Below are 20908 nucleotides of genomic sequence, written 5' to 3'. Positions count from 1 at the left end.
TTCATGTTTCAGCACAATCGGCAACCACAGCTGAGCTGGCTCCTTCACTTGCAGGGGGAACCTGATGCCTCTCGCTTGTCCTCTGAGGGTAGCTGGCCAACAGGACCCTAATCATCTGCCTAAATATAAATCTGGAACAGATATTTTATGACCAGGGAGACCTAAGATTAGCCTGCATTTGACTGCTGGAGGTCTTGCATCGTGCGCAGTCCCTCTGCACCGCCTTTCAGCTTTCTCTGTGTGTCAGCATGAGCCAAAAATACTGTTCAGTGGCAGAGGGGGTTAAAGACCCCACTGCGCAGTCAGCCAACACAGGACCTACCTGCTGTTTTGCCCCAGAGCATGGGGAAACGGGAGCAGGCTCTTGGCCGTTGTCCGGGCAGCTCTGGGAGCCGAGCTGGCTTGCAGCTGCCAAAGCAGCAGATGCAGCCACTACCTGGCTGCCAAATCCTCATTTCCTGTAGGGGCTGGAGCCATGGGCAGCTCTGTGCTGGCCCTGCGGCCATTGCTTCTCAGAGACCCACAGACAATTCTCCCTCTGTCTGGCAGCAGCTTCTCTGCTTATTTATGGCCTTGTTTTCTCTGATAAATCTCAAACTCGCAACATTCAGTTCTTCCCTGGGCTGTCAGGGTGATGTTTGTCTTTGTATAACCAGTGGAGAGTATTTCTTGGGCCAGCTCTGCTGTGTCCCTGCACTGGCCATCGATCCCAGCCAGGCTGTAGCTGCTTCCTGCAGCTCTGGTGGGATCGGCTCTGCCTGGGCTGGAGGGAACACCAGCGATGTCCTTGTAGCTCTGTGCTGCAGATGGAAAACACCTCCCTGGCACCTCTTCTGCTGCTCTGGGCCACTCCACCAAGTCCCAAGCCAGCTTTGTGCTTGATCTCTGGGGTAGTAATGTGGAGGGGAGCAGTGCTCCCACGGGTGGATGAAACACCCGTGAAAAAAGTGCTGCCTGACAGCAAACATGGGAAGGTGGGGGCAGACTTCTAGCATTTTCTGTGCCCAACTACATCTGCTTCCAGCTGGGTGCTGCAAACTCGTGGGGTTTCACAGACCCAAGCAGAAGGGACTCTTGTAACACAGCTCCTTATCTCCCTATTGGGGAAAGCTGATGTAACCACCCTGCTGCGCAAGCAGCTGCAAGGCAAAAGAGAGGAAGAAGAAACACCCAGGCAGAAAAAAGCACCTTCAGTACTTGAAGGCTGTATTATTTATTCCAACAGCTCATATAGTTTTATCAAACCATCTTTAACACAAAACATATCTCCTAAAAGAGAGAATGGTGTGAGATCCTACCAGAGATCATCTCAGCTAACAGCTTGCAAAGTTAAGCCTGAATTTCAACAGTCAAACTAGCAAAATGTTTCTCCCCTCCCCTTAACAATATCTTGAAATGCTAAAACCCAAAGAAAAAGATGCCTGTGTCTGGAGCTGCTGGGTCTGTAGGTGGAGCTCATCCACACAGAGCTGTGCTTTGGTCCTTTCCTGATGCTAAGCAGCAGCAGCACAGGTGAGTGGTGCTTGACATGAATGGCTGGCTGGGTCCCTTCCCCACTGCCCACCCTGACAAGGGGCTGCACGGACAGTCCAGAGGCCAGGTCAGGTCTAAGATGCAGATGAGGCTGAGGCTTAGAAAAAAACAATAACCTAAATTTCTAATCTATGGAAATAGAATAAATAATAATCTAAATTTGCAAAGGAGGAAGGTACCTTGGACAGGAAAGTCTGATGTGTCTATTATTACTGAAATTTTTTTTCCCCGAGGGGAAAGTTGCAGCTAAGGCATCTTGAGAATGGCTCATATCACTACAACCACGGCAGCATTGCTCTAAATTGTTAGGGATGGAAGCAGAAGTCTTTTGGAGGTGCCAGTCCTTGCATACCATCTTGTGGTGCTCTAAACAAAACCGGTTGCAGCAGAGGCATGACAGACAACTTGCTGTTCCAGGTTGGCTTTTGTCCACAGATTCAATAGCAAATTCTTGTTTAATGTTCACAGCAAGGCCCTCCTCCTCCCCATCCCACCCCCTGTGCACTGTCATGGGGAGGGGCTGTTTTCTTGCCCCTTTGGTCTTGCTCCAGGGTCGTTCTCAGAAGAAGTGGCATCTCTTTGGCTTTCTGCAGAAGGGAGGATTGAGAAGAAAGCACAGTTACACCCTGCTGAGGACACAAGTGATCAGTAATTGCTATAGCTGATTTTATTCAGATTGCTACCTGAAGATCTATCACTACCCTCCTGTAGCCAGATATTTGGTTTAAGAGCACTGGGTTCTCCCTTCATGTTCCTGGATTACAAACACTTCTCAACACATCTGGTGATGCTGGGAGGGAGCCTCGGGGCAGGGATGTGCTCACCTTGTCTAACCTGTAACGGCAGCTTGCAAGGGCTCCAGGAATGTCTGCCCAACAGCCTGGCAGCTACCAGAGTTGCTCTCTGTCAGAAGAGCTCAAATTTGTGCTTGTTATGGATGGGTGGATGGACATGTGCTAGTATGGACATGCTGAAAGAGGAACCACTGGGGTAATGTGTTTTCATAGTTACAGACTGTAGGCTGGAGGAGTGAAAGAGTAAAAACTGTTTGCCCTCTGCAGCAGTACTGTATGTTTTGTTGCTTATTAGTGAAATAAGAGTGTCTGGTTTGCTTGTGCTCTGAGCAGAGGATTCATGCTCCTTGTAATCAACTGGCTGGCATATATACTGAGTAGAGTGATACTGCTGCCATGTTTGGGCTACAGGGGAGGATTTGGAAATGTCTGGTGGTGTTTAAAATTATTTCTGTTGTTATTTAAATTACTGTTGAACTATTTGAAGGCCAATTTAAAAAAAAAAAAAAAAAAAGCAACCAAAACAAAAAAAAACAAACCAACAAAGAAAAAGCAAACCACAACCTGCCCCACACTTGATTTTTATAAAGCCTAGGGCACATCTGATGTGTAATTTGCCCTGGGAAGGCTCTTCATCAGTCCATGTCTTATTTAAGCACTAGAGCCTCTACCAACCAGCCGAGCAAAGGGCCTTGGCTGGAGTGTGCCAGCAGCCCCAGGACCATCCCGTTCACTGCAAGAGCCCCTCAGCCTGGGGGGTTGCCCACTCGCTGAGCGCCCAGCGAACGTGAAGGCACTGACTGCAGCGAGGAATGAGGTGTTCCTCCTGAGCATCTGCGTAATGGTCCTGGAGACAGCACTGGTCAGCTGTGCTGCCATTTTGTGCCATGCCTTCCAGCCTGGGGGCCAGGAGCTGGAATTACTGGTGCCTGCAGCAGCTCACCTGCTCCTTCAACAGCGAGGTCACCTAGGTCCTCGGTCAGCTTGCGCATGCTGATGGTGGTTGCATCTCGTTGGATGTCGTGGACAGCGTTCCTCCGACCAGCCCGATCGCAGGAAATAAAGTCAGTGTACGTGCTGGACTCTACCTCCATTGCATCGCTCTACACCTGCAAAACACTGTAGAGAAAACACAGCTGTGAGGTCAAGGATGCTCGGCAAGCCTCAAGTCATGGCTCCCTACAGGTTAGGTTACTCTGTGGAGTTAAATTACAGCATGAAAAAATAGTCCCTGTAACTCTGCTCCAGTTCCTCTTGCAGCAGCTACTGAAATCTCAGATATCAACCCTGTCACGTGGGGCAGCATGTGGGGTGACCCCTCGTGCCGGGTGACCCACCATGCGGTGACGCACTCTGTTGGGTGAGGGCAGGATCCGTCCCAGCTGCCTTACTGGACCTTGTTCTATCTTCCCATTGCAAAGCAAGGCAGACAAGACATTTTCCTCTCCTGATTTTCTAGCCTTCTCTTTTAGGAGCTGCAACGTCACTTGCAATAGCTTTTTTCTACAGAAAAAGTATTACAGAAAAAGCCCTCCTTCCTCCTCAAAATGCCACTGGAGCTTTGAACAGAGGCCAAATTTGGCTCGCTGCATGGGATGGGGTGCTGATCCAACCTGAATTTGTAATGGGAAATGATCTGGGCCCTGATGGATACCTGCTGGAAAGCTGGGGGAGCAGGGGAGTATTATATAGGTACGGGGCTTTGGATCAGTACTGGCCTCCACTGGCTGTCAGGTGTCACTGAAAAAGTGTTGGGCTGGACTGCTTTGAGATAAGCACTTTAACATGTGAAAATCAGCCCTTCTTTAAGATATTTGGATCCCTTCACTCCAGGCTTGTGTCTGTGCCAAGCGCAGAGCATGAAGAAAGGCTCAGAGCAGCCACTCGCCACCCGCAAGCACTGCTGCGAGCCAGCTCTTAGTTCAGCCTGATGAGTCCTTAAAGTTGTTGGGTTTTCATTTCAGCCGACGGTTTAACTTGCCAGCGTTTGTACAGCACACAGAGTCCAGGGACCTCAGCAGCTCAGGGAATGTATCACAGGCATCTTGGCTCCCAGACATGGAGCTAGCAAGGGCACACTGCCTCTGCACTGGAAACCCGGTATTCTTGGTTCCTGCTCCTGTTTAGTCAATTTGGCACTTAATTTGTTTTTCTACGTGGAAGTTAGAGATTAATTGTTGTCTTATCCGTGATTCTGCTCACTGTAAAAAAATGCCTTTAGCCCTGCTGATATTGTCAATATTTGAAGGAGGTCCAGATTAGAAATGTGTGTGTTTAATGAAAAACAATTCAACTGCTTGTCATTCACTTGCTTTTGTGTCTTGTGTTAATGACCCACTAAGAAATTTGCTTAGCCTCCTGTACAAATCCTGCTTATTATTGATCTTCCCACCAGGGAAATCTGCTGGCAGACCACCAGCCTGGGCAGGAATTGCACTCCTGACTCTGTAATCTCCAGTGTCATGGCAGTAGAAAGATGCTGGCAAAGATGCAATAGCCAGGATAAAAGAGGTTAAATTCTCCTCGTTCCTGAGTCTGAGCAGAGTGCAGTAACCTAAAACATGCATGAACCCAGTAGCCCCAGTGGCTCCTCTCTTGGTGCTGATGCCAGCTGAGGGACTGCTGGCACCAGCTCACTGGTGGGACGTTGGGCTTGGCCCACGCAGAGCTCTCAGGAAAACCTGTTTCTCCAAATCCAGGAAATCCTCACAAACACCTGCCTCCTCGCAGGGCTTGGCATCCATCTAACCCCTGTTAAATGAGCCCTGGGAAAAGCTGCATCCTTTGCCCCAGGAAGAGATCCCAGCTGTTGTTCTCCCTCATCTTCCCTCCTTCCTTTGCAGGCGTGCCCTTCCCGGGACGAGGCGCCGGCTCTGGATGCAGCAGGCTGGCTGATCTCAGTGAGCAAAGCGCCTTCTCCCCGGGACAGGACGAGCATCCATCATTCCCAGACAAGTTCTCCTCGCAGCTCGTCCGAGCCCAGAGACTGCTGCCCTTCTGTAGCTGCCGGAGAAATGTCACACAGACCTGGGAGGCTTTCGTAAGAGTGATCCTCACAAGCCTGGGTCTATCGCCACATCAGCAAGGCCAATCCAGAGCTGATATGCTCAGGAGTCCTCCTGCCCTTCAACCAGGGGCTGGACCATCTGGTTTGCAGGAGGGACTCCACAAACTGGGCAGCAGGAGCCGGCCAGCACCCCGGGGTGCAGCACTTTCCCCGTGTCCCTTGACGCAGCTGCCCAAGGGAGATGTGCTCAGCACAGTGCCAAGTGACTCCCATCGCACAGGAAAAGGATGGGATCTTGATATAAAATAGGGGAAGGAACCAAGCGTGCAGAGGCAGGTCCTGCTCAGGGCAGGTTTGGGTCTCAGCTCGGTGGCCGGGAGATGGCGCATGTGATTTATTTATTTTCCACAGCTGGGAAAGCTCCTGCCTTTGGCTCTCCATGCAAAGAGCTGAAGCCGGGTGGATTTATGAGCAAAACTTTCAAATTTGTGCAGTTTTTTTAGGATTTACATGGTGGGCGGTTCTCAAAAGCCTTGCAGGCAGAGATCCCTCCCCACTGGCAGAGACACTCCAGCCTCTCTGCCTCCGGGAAGCTGTTGGACCAAGGACGTGATGGGAGAGGTCACCTCAATTTTTGATAGAAAAAACTAATTTTTTCAAAGAGCACTTCCCCATTTGCAGGCAAGTGCAAAACAGTTCAGTGGGTTTTTAGTCAGTGGAAACATCTTTTAACATCTGCCAGGGACAAGAAAGGAACCACCTTCCCTCATGCCCATGTAGTTCAACCTGAAACTGCGTCACTGTGGACAGTCATTTAGCAGTGGCAGGGCGGTGCAAAGTGGGGGTGCATCATCCATCGGCTCCCCACCTTCGGTTTTTCGTACTCCTGTGGGCCAGTGGGAGGGAATGATGTGCCAGCTCTTGCTAGGCGTTGCAGGAATAAGCCCACAACACACAAATGCACTACACAAGGGTTTCCAGGGCACTTCAAAGAGATGATTCAACTTGTCCCCAGAGGGTCATTTCCTGCTCCCTTCCCTCCTTGCTCTTGACGGTAACAGAAACGGTCCCTGTGCCCTCTGTGCAGCGTGCCAGCCCGTACGGACGGGGCAGGGGATGAGTGGCACGGTGACAAAGGGCACTGGCAGGGGGCTGGGACCTGCTGCCCATTGCACATTCCTCAAAAGCTTTTCTGTGCTGCTTGGAGAGAGGCTGTGTCCCCTCCACCGTGGGACAGGGCAGCTGACCACAAGTGAAGAAGCCCCTTGCAAGCTGCCACAGACACCAGAGCCACCTCTGTTCCTGTGCTCCCCTGAAGTAACATGGCTTTGCCAAGCCTGCTATTTGGTCTGGACCTATTTTTCCATAGTGTCTTGTGAGGAGTAAAAAAATCTGAAGTTGTAATAGTCTTGTCTTTGCTGGCATGGACTCAGCTTCTGGAGAAGTTTTGCTGTCAAACTGCAGCTGGGCTCACCGGCATTCTCCAGGGAAGTCACCCAGCAGCTGATGAAGCAGCTGGCTCTGCTCTGGGGGCTGTTGCTAAGTCAGCCCTACTCATACTGGGGGTGAATTGTACCCAGTGAGAAGATAGATGCTAAGAAATTAAAGGGTTAAATATTTCTTCTGCCTTTTGGTAGAAGAAACCAGGGCATTTCGTTTGGGTCATTTCAATGCCCCTCTCAGTTCCACTCACAAGCCAGCACTTAATTCCCATTTCCCCCCCCCTTTGCCTGCTTCTTCACAGCACGGATCCCAGGGACTATGAGCCAACAGTTACCGCGAGAAACAGAAGAGTGGCAGACAAATGAACTGGAAACACTATGGGCAGGTTAAACTCAACACAGGGCCATGTGTCTGCAGAGCAAACACAAGTCCTGAGACCCAAGCCAGTGTCCTGATCTAATTCTGAGGGATCGGATGGATGTTACAGTCACACCCAGCCCTGGCCTCCAGTTTCAAGGAAACCCTTCACACAGTATTGCATCTGTCCCTTGTCTAGGTTAAACTACAAGCTTTTTATGGCTAGGAACGGCTATTTTTGGACTCTGCACTGATGCTGGCTATTCAGCCAGCTTCCCCTCCACTGCCTGCTTTGCTCCTCCTTTCTGCTCTGCCTCTTACCTCTTGCCTTCCTCAGTATTTTCCTCTCCACTTAAGCCACCTTTGCAGTGAGCACAAAGGGCCTCTAGCTCAGAGAAAGTCCTGTTTGTCTCTGCATGGCACCTGTCACGCTTTTGGGCATAAGGCAGCTTACTCCCCTGCTTAGACATCCTTGCCCTTTAGGGTGGCCAGCACAGCACACCTGGGCTGCTGCAAGGAGATTCAAAGGTTAAACGCAGCAATGGATTTCCCTGCTTAACTAAACCTGCTCCCACCCTTCTTTCCTTTAAAGACCAACCTGTTCCTTGGGGGGGAACAGGGGCAGCTGCCCTGCCCATGCTGTCCCCTGAGACACCCAAGGAGGGGACCCCTCCACCTCAGCCACCTCTGTGGCTGCAGCAGGGAGCCCCGACGGCAGGGACTGGGACGCTGTGGTCCCCGGGCACAGGGCTCACGTCCCAAGATGCTGCTGCCTGGCTGTGACCCCATGCCAGCCCATTGCCAGCGTCAGCTGGAACCACCAGCTGCGGGTTCTGGTTGGAGATGGCTCCCTTGTCCCACAGCCCAACCAGACACTTGCCCTCCCACCTGCCTGGTGTCACACCAGGGGATCTAACACTCTCTTTTGGCCTCCAAACTTCTGAAGCCATAAAGCCACAAAGCCAAGCTAAACCTTGCTATGTTTCTGGGGTAAAATTTCAAAGTTCTGCTGGTGACAAGGATGTGACCCCTTCTTGGGCTCATACATTGCATCCCATTTCTCTCCCCTTCATTGTCAACCTACAGAGACCAAGGCATGAAGTCATACGGTCGCCTTCGAGCTCTCCGCATTGTGCAGTGCCCCTTGCCCTTTCATTCCAGGGTACAGTGACTATTATTAGACGTCTCCTGCTGGGGCCGGATCCATAACAACAGCAAAACATACTCAAGAGTGCTGCTGGGCTTTTAAAATATTTACAGTGTAAGATGGTTTACTGCAGAGGGGGGCCTGATCGAGCACAGACACGGGAGCACCGGGATTTCTGTGCTCCCTGTGGGGCTGCTGTGAGGTTTCCTGCTGGGAGAGTCACATCCAGCGAGGAAGAAAAAAAATCTCTTAGGGCTGAAGCCAGCACTTGAGGTCAGGGGGTTTCCACCAACTGTCTGACAAGTTCCAGCTGGAATTTTCAGCAAATTTTCCACTGGCTCTTGTCTGGGAACATGCATGAGGGGTTGCACATCAAAGAAGGAGGGCTCTGTAATGGTGTTATCAGGGTTAGAGAGTATTTTTAGACCTGTGCTCGTGCCTTAAAGGCCTTGCTATGGCTCATGATCCCCATGCACTAGAGCTTAGATCCACATCCAGCAGCCGAGCTGAAGATGCAGATGTGCGGTTGGGAGCCCGGTCTGGTAGTGGCTACATATGCAACAAGCATTGGTAAGGGTCTGCACCAGGCACAGAGCTGCCCTGCTTTCCTGCTGGGTCTATGTTCTCCAAAACATGGTGGTGGTGGGTCTTATTGGCCAGAATTTTACTGCAACAGGGGAGGTTCAGACTGGACATTAGGAAAAAATTTGTCACAGAAAGAGTGGTCAGACAGTGGAGTAGGCTGCCCAGGGAGGTGGTGGGAGTCCCCATCCCTGGATGTGTTTAAGGTCGTTTGGATGAGGTGTTGGGGAATATGGTGTAGGGGAGAACTTGGTGGAGTAGGGCTGATGGTTGGACTCGATGATCCCAAGGGTGTTTTCCAGCCTGAACGATTCTGTGATTCTATGAATTGATGTGCTCCAAACTGCTGAGCCCTGAGCTTCCTGGCTGGGTGAGAAAAAAGGCAGGACGAGGGCAGCAGCCTGCTCTCCTACCAGCACACGTGTGTGCTGAGAAGCTTCTTTCCAGGTGAGAATAGCATGGAAAAGCCTCACCACACTTCAGTGGTGAAGAGATGTCAGGGTTGGGCATGGCATATTGCTATTCTTGGGAGGCTTTTGCTGTGGGATTCCTCGTCGTAACTCTGCACCCTCTGGCTCTTACACTAAATACAATTAATTCAGCCAGCGCAGACATCACAGCTTCTCCAGGCACTGCAGTGGTTTTGCAGGAGCAGAGCTTCTAGGGTTCTCTAGAAATCAGTGCGAAATTATAATTCATCTAAGAGGAGAGCAGATAAGCAGGGAGGACTGGAGCTTGGTGTCCATAAACAGATCCATTCTTTTGCTTTGGCGCAGGATGAAGATCACTTAATGCCTGTGGAACTGGTAACTAATAGCTTAGCCCCAGGTTTAAGAGTAGGCTTGGACTGACTCTTCTGCAACATCACAAACCTTGCCTTTAGTGCTACCAAGCTCCCCTAGGCCCTCCCCTCCCTCCTGGCCTTCAGCCTGTCCCCAGGGACCCCCACTGCAGTGTCCCTGCTGTCCCCAGGCATCTCCTGCCACCCCACATCCTCCTGACCACTGCCTGGCTCCCAACTGACGTAACAGCTCTTCCAGCCAGATTTCAAAATCACAGCCGACCCTTGGCATCGGGGTAGGGTGAGTCTTTATGCGTGCTGCTGTGGGCCCCAGGGGAAGGACTGGGGAGGAGTGGGGGAGGCAGGAGGGAATTGCTCAGCCTCGACAGCATCTCATTAGCGTCAGGACGTGTGGGCGACGGCAGGAGGGAGCCACCCGTCCATCTGGCTGTCCATCTGTCAGGAGGGCAGCCTGGTGCCAGACTGCATCCCTATGCAAGGAGCGGGCAGCACCCCTCTGCCAGTCCCCGCGGGGCATGGGTGCTGAGCGTCTGCTCCAAAAATCCTCTGCCACCGGAGGAATCGTGGTTTGCCTTGGCAACAGGGTTTGATGGAGCTCTCTGCTCCTCCCTCCCCTCAGCACCAAGCCTCTGCTGCGGCTTAAGCCTCTTCTGCAGCTTCTCACTAAGTTGATTAATGGAAATAATTGGTCTCTTTGTGCATCTGGAGACAGTTGCCGTGACAGCAGTTGTATTTTTGTTTTGTTCCCAGGTCGAGCTTGTTTTTCACATCCCACAGCTTCGAGGTGCTAAATAAATCAGGGCACTCTGGTTCCCCCTCCCTCCTCTGAAAGATGCCCATCCCTCTGAGGGATGGGGTGGCAGATCTGGATGAGGCACGCTTGATCCCACCAGCCCTAGTTTGTGGCAGGCTGGCACCTTTCTCCCCCCCATTTCTTATCCCCTCAAGCCAGGCTCACAGTGGCTGGACACAGCTCTCTGACTTCTGCACAGCAAAGAGCAGCGAGCCAAAGCCCACGTGTTCACCCAGCACAGACATGAGCACCCGTCGCCTGGTGAGCCAGCACCCACGGGTCTCTCTGTCCCCTGCAGAGACCCTTCCAATGCTGTAAGGAGTATGAGGGTACAAGTCCCTTCTCCATTATTTTTAATTTCTCTCAGCTTCTTATTGAGCTTTATATGTCAACATATTTTTACATTAACAAAACCAGTGACTGTGTGGAAGATATGCTAATGCCTGAACTTGCAAAGCAGATGAACCGCAGACCAGTCACTTTAAAGCCTTCAGCTGAAAAAGGTCCACAGCTGCTATTGCAGGTATGTTCCAGGAAGACTCACGTATTCTTCCTGCTTGTGATGTGAAGACATCTCATCACCCCTGGCCATGGGGTGGATGCCTTTGCAGTGTGGATCCCCTTCAGACCTGGGTTTCCTGCCTTCCCCCAAATTATTCAGGGAGAAAAATCCAGGCTGAATTTCACCGCAAAGGCTGGAAACTCCCCAGTGGTCCCACAGCTCTTCTGATCACAGCAAAGCACTGACCTCTGAGTGAACATCACCTACTCAAATCCCACCTAAATTCCTGGCCCAGGGATGCTCACCCCCAGCACAACCTCCCCAACACTTTGAAGGCTTCCCTGGGCAAGGAGAAGTCAAGTAAGTGCAGAAGAAATGCAGCTGGAGCTATTTTCTAGCACAGCTGCCCTTGTCCTACATAAAAGGAAGGTGAAGCCACAGTAGGCCTTGATGGGATAGGTCTGGTTTTGGGTGGAGGAAGAGCTTTCTGCGAGAACAGAGGTAAGCAAGAATGGGTCTTTTATGCCTAGCAGGAAAAAGCAATCTTGTCCAGCTTTTGTCAGTGATCTGAGGAGTGGAGCTCTGCTGCTGTGTGAAAGCAGTGCTTGCGTGGCTGGGAAGGAGAGCTTAGTCTGGAAGAGCTGCTGTGCAGGCTGTAACTATTCAGGTTTGAGTGCTGATAGTTGAGGAGGCTCTGCTTAGCACAGGGTGCATGAAGCTGAGAGCCACCTGCCTTGGCTTTTCCTCATTCAGGCTTGCACAAGCTCATAGGAGCTCACGTCCAGCATCCAAAGAGTCCTGACTCGGTGTGCTGTAAGGGACTGATGGAGAAGCTGTGAAACCTCCTAAGGTGTGAGAGCCCTGGCAGCTCCCAGCAGTGCCTAAAAATAACCAGGGCAACTCTTAAGAGTGTCAGTGTGGAATGAGGCTGATTAGCAAAGCCAGGCTTAGCTGTGCTCCCTGGAGCTGGCTGCCTTGTCCATCCACCCCACAGCACAGCAGAGAGCCACCCGCAGGACTCCCAGCCCAGGGCAGGGGGCAGATCTGTCTCTGGGAGCTGTGAGAAGGACTGGGGGGCTGGGATGGCTCTATTGGTGCATTGCATACAATAGAAAAGAGAAGTGTGGGAGTTAAAAACGGGCTGGCAGTGAGAGGTGGCTGAGCGAAGCCCTTTCAGGTGGCTCCATGGCTTCTCTCACCCACTGAAATCAGTAGTCCTTTTGGTGTGCTACCCTGCTGGGCCCCCTACCTGGGCAGAGAAAGCTCTGGGGCCTGCACAAGCCTTTCTCTGAGTATTTCTGTGACAGATGAAGAATTTTTGTGCATCTGTGTTGGGTGATAGCAGCTTCTGATCCTTCCTGCAGGCAGAGTAAATCTGTCTACATACATCACCAGGGATATGACATCTAGACATGAGTTGAAGCAGTGCTTGAGACATGCCTGTAACATTACACCGGGGATGCTCAGCGATCATTGCAACTTATAGTCTCAGAAAAGGGAAAGCTTTTAATGAAATGAATTGCCAACTATTTAATGGTCCACTGAAATGCAGCCTGCGTGTAGAAGGACTTTGGGTGTCTCTAGCTTACACAGGAAAGATGCTGGATACAAGAGATGAACTGCTCTGAGACCTGCATATCTACATGCACCAGAGAATCCTGAGATCCTGTATTGCCAAATCTGCAAACAATATGGCCATGGCAGCTCTCTGTAATGGAAAGCTTAGTTCAGGAACAAGAGAAGGCAGCAAGATGATCTGAGGAGCGAGGAGATGCTCTGAGGGCAGGAGACATGGGAGTGAAACCACAGAAAGGACTGTCTGAGCTGGTGGATCTGCCATTTATTTACACAAGTGCCATGAAAGGTTAAACTTTGGGTGTTCCCTGGATCTTGCTGGGCTGACTCTATGTGCAGAGGAAAACTTTTTTACATAGTTATGTATGGACAAACAATATTCCCATGTAAAGCGTGCAGAGAGCCTGTGAGCTGGATTTGCACACAATGTCCCTGTTGCAGGCAGGGGAGAGGCTGTGCAGCACAGCTTGCACTAGGGGCTGCCCTGAGAGTCAGCACTGGAATGTGGCTTGGTACAAATACATGGCTGTGAAGTATGGAAAATCATGATGGCAAGAAAGTCAAAGTGTGGTTTTTTTTTCTTTTTTCCTCTTAGCTTTCTAGCATCTAATAATTCAGAATACAGAGGGAGGTCAAATGACTCCATGAAACAGCAAGGAAAAAACACATTCCTGTTTATGTTACATCTCTCTGTGAATAAAAAATTATATCTGTCCACAGTGTGAATCCCTACCTGATTCAGTTGACTTTCCTTCTGGACATGACTTCAAACAAGCTTCATATGCAGCAGGGCAGCAGCTTCTGGGGAAGGATAAGAAAACAAACGTGAGAAAACTTTATCTGTGCTTTTGCTGGGTAGCATAAAGCCCAGCTGCTTTTTCCACTGTCAGCAACTAGGATGGCAAGGGGGATGCAGGGTCTGACAGGGCTCTGCCCAGCAGGCTCAGCCAAAACCCAGCTTGGCAAGCACAGAGAGACCAACTGAAGGGCTGTGGGATGGGGGTGTTCATATGGCACCTCCTCAGGAGGGTTTGTGCTAACAGAGATTTGGCCTGTGGTGTCTAAGAGCAAGGGAAGTCCAGTCATGGGCCTGGCTTCACAGAGTTCTCTTTGGTTTTGTTTCTCCTTTTGTTAACTTCATGTGGCTGTGCTGGGGAGAAACAACTCGCATCTCCCGACCTGTGCCACGGGGGACCCGGTGGTTGCCTCAAGAGTATAAATGAATACTGGTTTGCAGCTCCACTGCCCTTTAAAGAAGTGGAACTCCCAGGTCAGCTTCTTAGAGGCAGAAGGGGAAATTTGGTCTGGTAGCTTTAGTTGCCTTGCTGGGTCTGTTTTCTGCTTCTTGGGTTTCTTTACTGTTTGTGCACAGATGTGCCTCCTCCTGCTGTCCCCAAGCCCCACTAAAAGACATTTCCTCTGTGGCCTTAACATCTGTGGGTGCATTGCAATCTCCTGACCTGCAGAGCCCAGCCAACAAGATACTTGCTTATTTTAGCAGCTGTTTCAGCTTTCAGACTTTCTGGAACATCATGGACTGTTTTTTCACTTTATCCCAGGGACAAATACTAGCACAGAAAGCAAGAGATGAACCATTTAACCATATAAGCAGTAGTTCATCCAGCAATTCATCTGTCTGGCCCATCTGGGTTGAGTACCACTCTGACCATAACTATTCCCCATCATTTTCCAAGCTGGGACAGATCTACAGCCTTTCTTTTTTCTTTTTTTTTTTTTTGACCCACTTTTAAAACTCCCTGATTGTTGGAGCTGACAACTTGCTAGCTTTGGCCCTGCTTCAAGGACAGTGCACTTGTTGCTTCTGTGTGTCAGTTTGCCCATCTGTTAAATGGAGCTATTAATACTCGCTCCCCTTGCTAGATGCTTCAAATATTTGTAAAGCACTTTCAGATCTGCAGATGACAGGCTTACAGTGGAAAATACTAATTATGATCATGACAGTAGCCAAACAAAGACACAGGGATTCAACAATACACTTTTGTTAGTGTTTACCCCATTTACAGTGAAGTGCTTACTGGAAACACTGGACCGGAAAAGAAACAGTATTCTCACAACTCTGGGAATATGCATTGCCCTTTTAGGGCACCAAGGAGGCAAACAAAAGCAGGAAGGAAGCAAGCCAGCTTTGGAAATCCACCAGTCTTTATTTTCCTCCTTTGCCTTCCTGCCTCACTCTGGCTCGTGTGTTATGCAGCCCAAACAGTTAAACCTCCAGCACTTCAGATGTGTTGCAAAATATCTCAAAATACATGGCCCTCAGCCAAGAGAGGCTTAAAGCAAATTGGAGCAATGATGCTCTGAAGTAGAAGTTATCACTGAGCAGCCCTGTTCCTGATGGGATATGGAGGAAAGCACCCATTTTCTCTCAAGAAAGCTGATTTTGGAGACAGAAACTCTAGCAACTGGTATTGGCTGTCCAACCCTGCAGATCTGGCTCTGGCTAGATGTTTCTCCCCACAGCCCTTGCTTCAGAATCTGCAAATCTGAAGCTGGGCTCTTTGCTCCATCCCCAAAGGCTCATCCTCTTCTGGCTCATCCAGTCCTGCAGCTCCCAGTGTGATAGGAAGAGCTCTGAAAGCCCCTCTGTGCAGAGGCCAGGCAATATCCCACACAGGGAGTTTGGGGATTTAAGGGTGGTGAGTTTGATTAGTCGATGCAGTGTGACTAAGAATGGGCTGAAGTAACTTGCTAAAGAACACTTCACATTTGCTGATCTAGTCCTACAAGCCATCAAGGCACCACAGATTAATTTTGGGACCCCTGTGGAAATGTTCACTAGATAGCCAAACATCCATAGCCCATCAGGAATGAATTACACGGGCATCAGCGTGATGCACATCTTTGGGATTCAGATTCCCTCTATGTACATCAGCTGTTACCCAAAAGGAACAAACACACAAAACAAACTTGGTGCTCTCAGCATTGCTTCAAAATGAATATATGTTCCAGACAAACCCAGAATGCTTTTTTTCAGAACTCAACTTTATTCTACACAACAGATGTTATGGTGCTGCTTTTGATCCAGAGAGGAAATCCTTTCTGGTTTCAAGCAAGGTGATGGCAGCAGAGAGAAGGTTGTTCTTCTGTCTCTGGACTCCAGGGTAAACAACAGGCTGTACGCATGGCTGATCAGAACAGGAACCCGCTCCTCCCAGCACAGACTGAGATGTCTCATTTAGTGCCCTGTCCCCAGTAGCAGCTGGCATCCTTGGCCTCAGAGGTGAAAGAAAACTTGTAATTGTAATGGAATATTTTTCATAAGTCCCCAATTACTCTGAACCAGGAGGTTTTATAATCCTTAAAATGCAATATCCTCTTAATCATACCTAGGATTGTTTTGTTTCTGCAATAACTACCTGGTATCCATTAAAATGTCTTCTGAGCTCTTTGTTCCAGTGATATCTCATGGCAATGAGCACCACAAATTAATTACACTTTGTGGAAACAGTAATTCCAGTAAACTTGATGACGCTCCGGTGGGGATATGTTTGGCTTATTACATCATTGCAAATATCAACAGAAGTTGGCATTTCGGCACTTGCTGGGGAGTTCCTGAGGCAGCAGCTTGTGACCGACAACGTGCCGGCATGGAGGAGCCATGCAAAGAGCACTGAGTCTCTCCAGGGCTGTACGGGGAAGGAACCGTTTGGGAACTCACCATGCAAACCGAAACAAGTATGTGAAGTACGTATTCCTGTAAGCTCAAAGGGAGTGAGAGTTTTGAAATGGGGGAATACATGGTTCATAGTTCAACCACTGCTCTTGGTGCTCATGCCACAGGTGCCAGCTGAGTCCTGGAGTGATGTCTCAGCCTCTCCTAACTGCCGTCATGAGGAGCTGGGGACAAAGTCCACGCACCAGCCCAACCTTCCCTTCTTCCTGGCTGGTGCTTAGCAAGCCTTGGGAGCCGCTCCCTTTATGACTTGGCTTTTTCTCGTCATGGATAGAGATAACTAGAAGCATGGGGTTTTTTTCCCTCTCATCCTCTCTAAAATGAGTACTGTGATGGAAAATTTGTTTTCTGGATCAGTCCGTAGCTACAGCTTTGGTAGTGCTAAGAAAACCCTTAAGCATGTGGAAAACAATTGGAATGTGAAAATGGGAGAGACCAGAACAGGGTGGCGTAAAAAGGCAAACAAAAAGCTGGGTTGAGGCTTCTGCTGTTCCTTATGGACTTGTAGATTCATCCCTGATTCTGCCACAGACCTGTATGAGCCCAGGAAAATCATCTGCTTTCTGTGTAATCCATGTAAAATAGGAATAACGCTGGTGTTTGGTTACCCAGACAGGCTGGAGGGATTAATGCACAGCAGTATGCTGCAGGAACTGCCTCTGAAACGTGGGAGATTAAGAAATGTTAGCGACTTGGAAAACATTTTCTATAGTTATTTGGGGGGGGAAGGGGTTGTATGCTTGTGGGTATTCCTCTCAATGGGCTCAAAAGGAGATGTACCTTTATTTGGAATAAGAGGATAAGGGGGGGAAAAAGCAAAACCCTGCATTCTAGCTCACTGTGCCTGCACACCTCCTCAAAATCAGCCACTGAGTACAGAAGCATTGGGTGGTGGAAAGATGAACATTCTTGGGTTACCATCATGACCAAGCTGCCTACCCTAGGAGCCTATGTATTGTATTTAATGGCCTCCGGCTCTTTGAGGCATCTGACCCTGCACTGGAAAGTGTCCCTGAAAATGATGGCATGGGGGAACTCCTATGTCTGCTTACGTGGAGCTCAGTTTGAAGGACTCAATGCCCTGTTCTATGTTGAAGGTACACTAAGTGCTATCAGTGCCTCCATGTTTGTAAATGGTCATTTAACCTACATCTGCACTATGAATGAATTCAGTCATTGAGGATCTCTTCATGCATCCTTCTTTCCCAAACACCATCCCTCACGAGAGCAGAAATGTGACAGTTTCTCAGTTGGGTGGCCATGCATTAGCACCGTGGCCCTTTCCAGCCAAGGTGTGCCCCACAGCTACCCAAGCCAGGCATCCCGACCTCGCTGTGAGCAAAGGGCCCAGAGCTGGAGGGGCTGCAGCCATCTGATGGGCTCTGCCACCCAGCCAATTCACCTCCACACGACGTCTCCTCTCACCCTTGCACTGCTGCAGTATTCCCTCTGCAGTTGCCTCTTGCTCATTTGACCCCAGCGTGTCCTCCTCTTAGTTTGTGCCACCAGCCCAGCCACCCAGGCACTGCCCTCGGGTTTGTGGCTAAACGTGGCTCTTGTTCTGTCAACCAATTTACCCCTCCCAAGCAAAGGGAAACATTTCCCAAACACCCCTCTGGGGCCAAGGCATTGCATGCATGTGAAAGCTCACCACCGAGGCTCGCTACCAGCTGCTTAGGGGAATCCAGAGAGAGGAAAGAAAGACACACAGCTCCGAGGTGGAGGAATTTGCAAAGCCTCCTGAGAATACCACCACCACACAGCAGTTCTTTTTTTATCCCAAGTCTTTGCCTTTTAAAACATTTACTTGGAAAGCTGGATGCTGGCAAGTCTCCGAGCCCACTTCCACCACCATGTCCCGCAGAGCCCTCACTTGCGGTTCAGAGGGGACCCTTGGGCAGCTCCCAACAGCCCTAAGGATGGATTCCCACCATGGCCCCGCACAGACAGTGCACCGGGCGCCTGTCCCGCAGGCTGGCATCCATTGCCGTGGTGCACAGAGCCACCCGATGCGGTAAGGGATTCCCTCCAGCAGGTCGCTCAGAATAAATGGACACATGTCAGAAATGAGGCCAGAAATCTCCACAGGGTCACTGATCCACGGTCCTTTATGATTTTGACCTGCCAAGTCTGCTCTCCCTGCTACCCCTTCACAGCAAGCACTGAACTGCATTATCTTCCAAGTGAAACAGCAGCCACATCCCTGCCATCAGCCTACAAGCAGTTTTTCCCAACAGCAGAAAAAACAGGATGCAGCTTAGTTTTACAGCCCACGATCTGTGGGCAGCAAAATCTCGCTGTTCAGCCGGTTAGGTAGAAGTTAACTGCATCTCTAACCAAATCCCCCCTTGGCGGCGTGGCTCCGGCTCCCGTGCCAGGGACCGCAGGAGCTCAGCCCCTCGCTGCGCTGCCGGGCAGGTCTCCTGGCCACCGACCATCGCAGCCGGTCGCCAGCCCCACGCTCCCGCAGCAGCGTGCACAGCCCTACTTACGGCCACCCCGGCTCCCGCTGCTTCTCGAAACCCAAATTCCGTGGTCCCGCCGCCGAGGAAGAAACCAAGGCTGGATTACACCCTCCTGCCGTCTCTGTCCGGTGTGACCAGCAGCCAAGCCGGCCGGGGGAGTCACCGCCACTTTCAGACTTGCAGTTTCCTTCTACTGGGAGCTGCTAAATGAAGTTGCACTTCTGGGGCCGAGGGGCGTGTTCTTCTCCGCTCCCGAGTCAGTCCCTGCCTGCTGTAATCCAATGCTCATCCCGATGATGTCAAGCAGCTACTGCTCAGCTCCTACCTTACAGTCGGCAGGAGGGATCCGTTTCCTTTTCACAGCGATCTTTGTTTAGCTTCGCCTTGTAACCCCATCTCCTGGCAGCTGCATGTGCCCGAACATCCTTCCTTCGACGCTCGGCGCTGTGGTTTACTGCGGGGCGCTCCCTCCTGCTCGCCGCTGCCCCAGGTTTCTGCGGTGCATCGCTCAGGTGCACGTCCCAGCTGCATCCCACTGTTCATCCTCTGCATCAGGGCCTGGCCAAAGGCACCATCGCACCCCGCACAGCCTGAGCTGTTTCACCAGGTGTAGCACCAGGGAAGTGCTTCCCAAGAAAAAATATAGCTTTGTGTCTTTTAAGAGAGCCTTTTGCTCTGCTGACTCCCACAGGGTAAAATCCAAGTGTACTTCAGCTCATCTGCCCCTGGGTGCCAGCTTTATTTGGGGGTAAAATGCAGAGCTGGTGACAGTGCCCAGATTTAAAGGGGGAAGGTGTTTAGGGCAAGGCAATACCACCTATCAACCTTTGTATCCACCTTGCTGTGAAGCACAGCCTGGGAGCTCTCAGCGAGCTCAAGGTGACTCCAGGAGAAGAGGAAGTTTTGTCTGTTCTTGGCACTGCAGGTGTCCAGGAATGTCCCTCTGGGTGGTATCACCTCCCTGTGTGACATCTGCCTTGGAGACCCCACTGGGAGGCTGAAGCCAAATGAACAAGCTGTTTGCAGTGCCAGGTCTCCAGTCATCCTCCTGGCCCATGCTTCTGCTCAGCCCTACCAGCATGGTGGGAAGATGTGTGGGCACACAAAGGTGTACTGCCTGCTGCCTGCTCCTGCCTGAACACCCAGACTGGAACAGTGCTCCTTAGTACTGATTGCTTTGCTGAGAGAATGAAAGACTCACTCCATCCCTGCTGTAAGGGCACTCCAGTACTCAGCCTTGTAAGGGGGAGAAGAAGTGGCACAATACAACTGGAGAGCACAAAGGGTAGTTGCCAAGGACCGGATTCCGTCCCCACTCAAGCTAGACAAGCTCTTATTTCAAGTTGTGTGCAAAGTGAGCAGTGTGAGCCAGGAGGACTTGGCTCTCCCAACCTGCCATCTCGCTGAGCACCAGACAGATGCAGAGGCAGCATCTCTGCCATCCTGCAGCTCTCCCATGACAGATGGGCCCCAGAGCTGTTCTATGCCGGCAAGGAGCACTAGCTTCTCCTCTTGCCCTGGCACCAGCTGCGCACCTGGACCTGCTCCACATCCACTGGCCTCACTGCCTCCAGCCAGAATCTGTTTTGCGTGTGCCCAAAAACATGCTGTTTGCTGTGGTAGATACCCACACCCCTGCCATCGCAGGCAGGAAGAGATAAAAACACCAACAAAAGCATCAGGCAGTGCAGGAAACACCCTGATGACAATACCAAGCCATGGAGGAAGGGGAACAGACCTCAGTAGAGCAAAACATACCCATGCTCAGTGCATTCCCAAACTGACCTCATGTTGCTCTGCCTCCTGATTCAATTTGGTTTTATTTTAAAAACAGCCCCGGGAAGCCAGCTTGATCACCTGAGATGTATCACTAAGCAGAAAGTCATCTCTCTCCAGTGCTTTTGAGTCACGCGTTACTACTTACCCGAAAGTAACGGTAAGAGATTCACCACAATGCCCTGCCTGTCTTCATGAGATGCAACAGAGGGAGGAGGGCTCTGCTGCGCTGTGCTGAGGGACCAGCACAGCCTTGGGAGGTTGCTAGGCTCACCCAGCCAAGGCTGCAGATTTCTCTTTATTTCAGCTCATATTTGAAAGAGATCCAAAAGGCTACAGCTTTACACTAACGCTTGGACTGTGGGGTTTGAAGGCCAAATCTGGTAAGGATGAAAATGCTACACCACCAACCCAGGCATATTCTTGGCAGCCTTTATC

General features: G+C 50.7%; 1 protein-coding gene across 1 annotated transcript; it reads right to left on the bottom strand.

The window, feature by feature from the left end:
• Positions 1–1200: 1200 nt before the first annotated feature.
• Positions 1201–19083, bottom strand: PKIG (cAMP-dependent protein kinase inhibitor gamma). The gene is made up of 4 exons (XM_026862276.1): positions 18722–19083; positions 13269–13336; positions 3271–3446; positions 1201–2120 (listed from the first exon to the last, which is right to left on the bottom strand). Exons 3-4 carry the CDS (start codon positions 3419–3421, stop codon positions 2041–2043), a joined length of 231 nt encoding a protein of 76 aa, XP_026718077.1. The 5' UTR covers positions 3422–3446; positions 13269–13336; positions 18722–19083; the 3' UTR covers positions 1201–2040.
• Positions 19084–20908: the final 1825 nt, after the last annotated feature.

Source organism: Athene cunicularia, assembly GCF_003259725.1.
Source record: "Athene cunicularia isolate RWA chromosome 20 unlocalized genomic scaffold, athCun1 chr20_part1, whole genome shotgun sequence".
Classification (NCBI taxonomy): Eukaryota; Metazoa; Chordata; class Aves; order Strigiformes; family Strigidae; genus Athene; species Athene cunicularia.
This window is presented reverse-complemented; position numbering and strand designations above follow the sequence as displayed.

Excerpts from the sequence above, each read along its gene's own strand:
- PKIG (XM_026862276.1), bottom strand. The coding sequence starts at position 3,421 with ATGGAGGTAGAGTCCAGCACGTACACTGACTTTATTTCCTGCGATCGG. Across the intron at positions 2,121-3,270 it reads CCTCGCTGTTGAAGGAGCAG|AAAGCCAAAGAGATGCCACT; the intron begins GTGAGCTGCTGC and ends TCCCTTCTGCAG.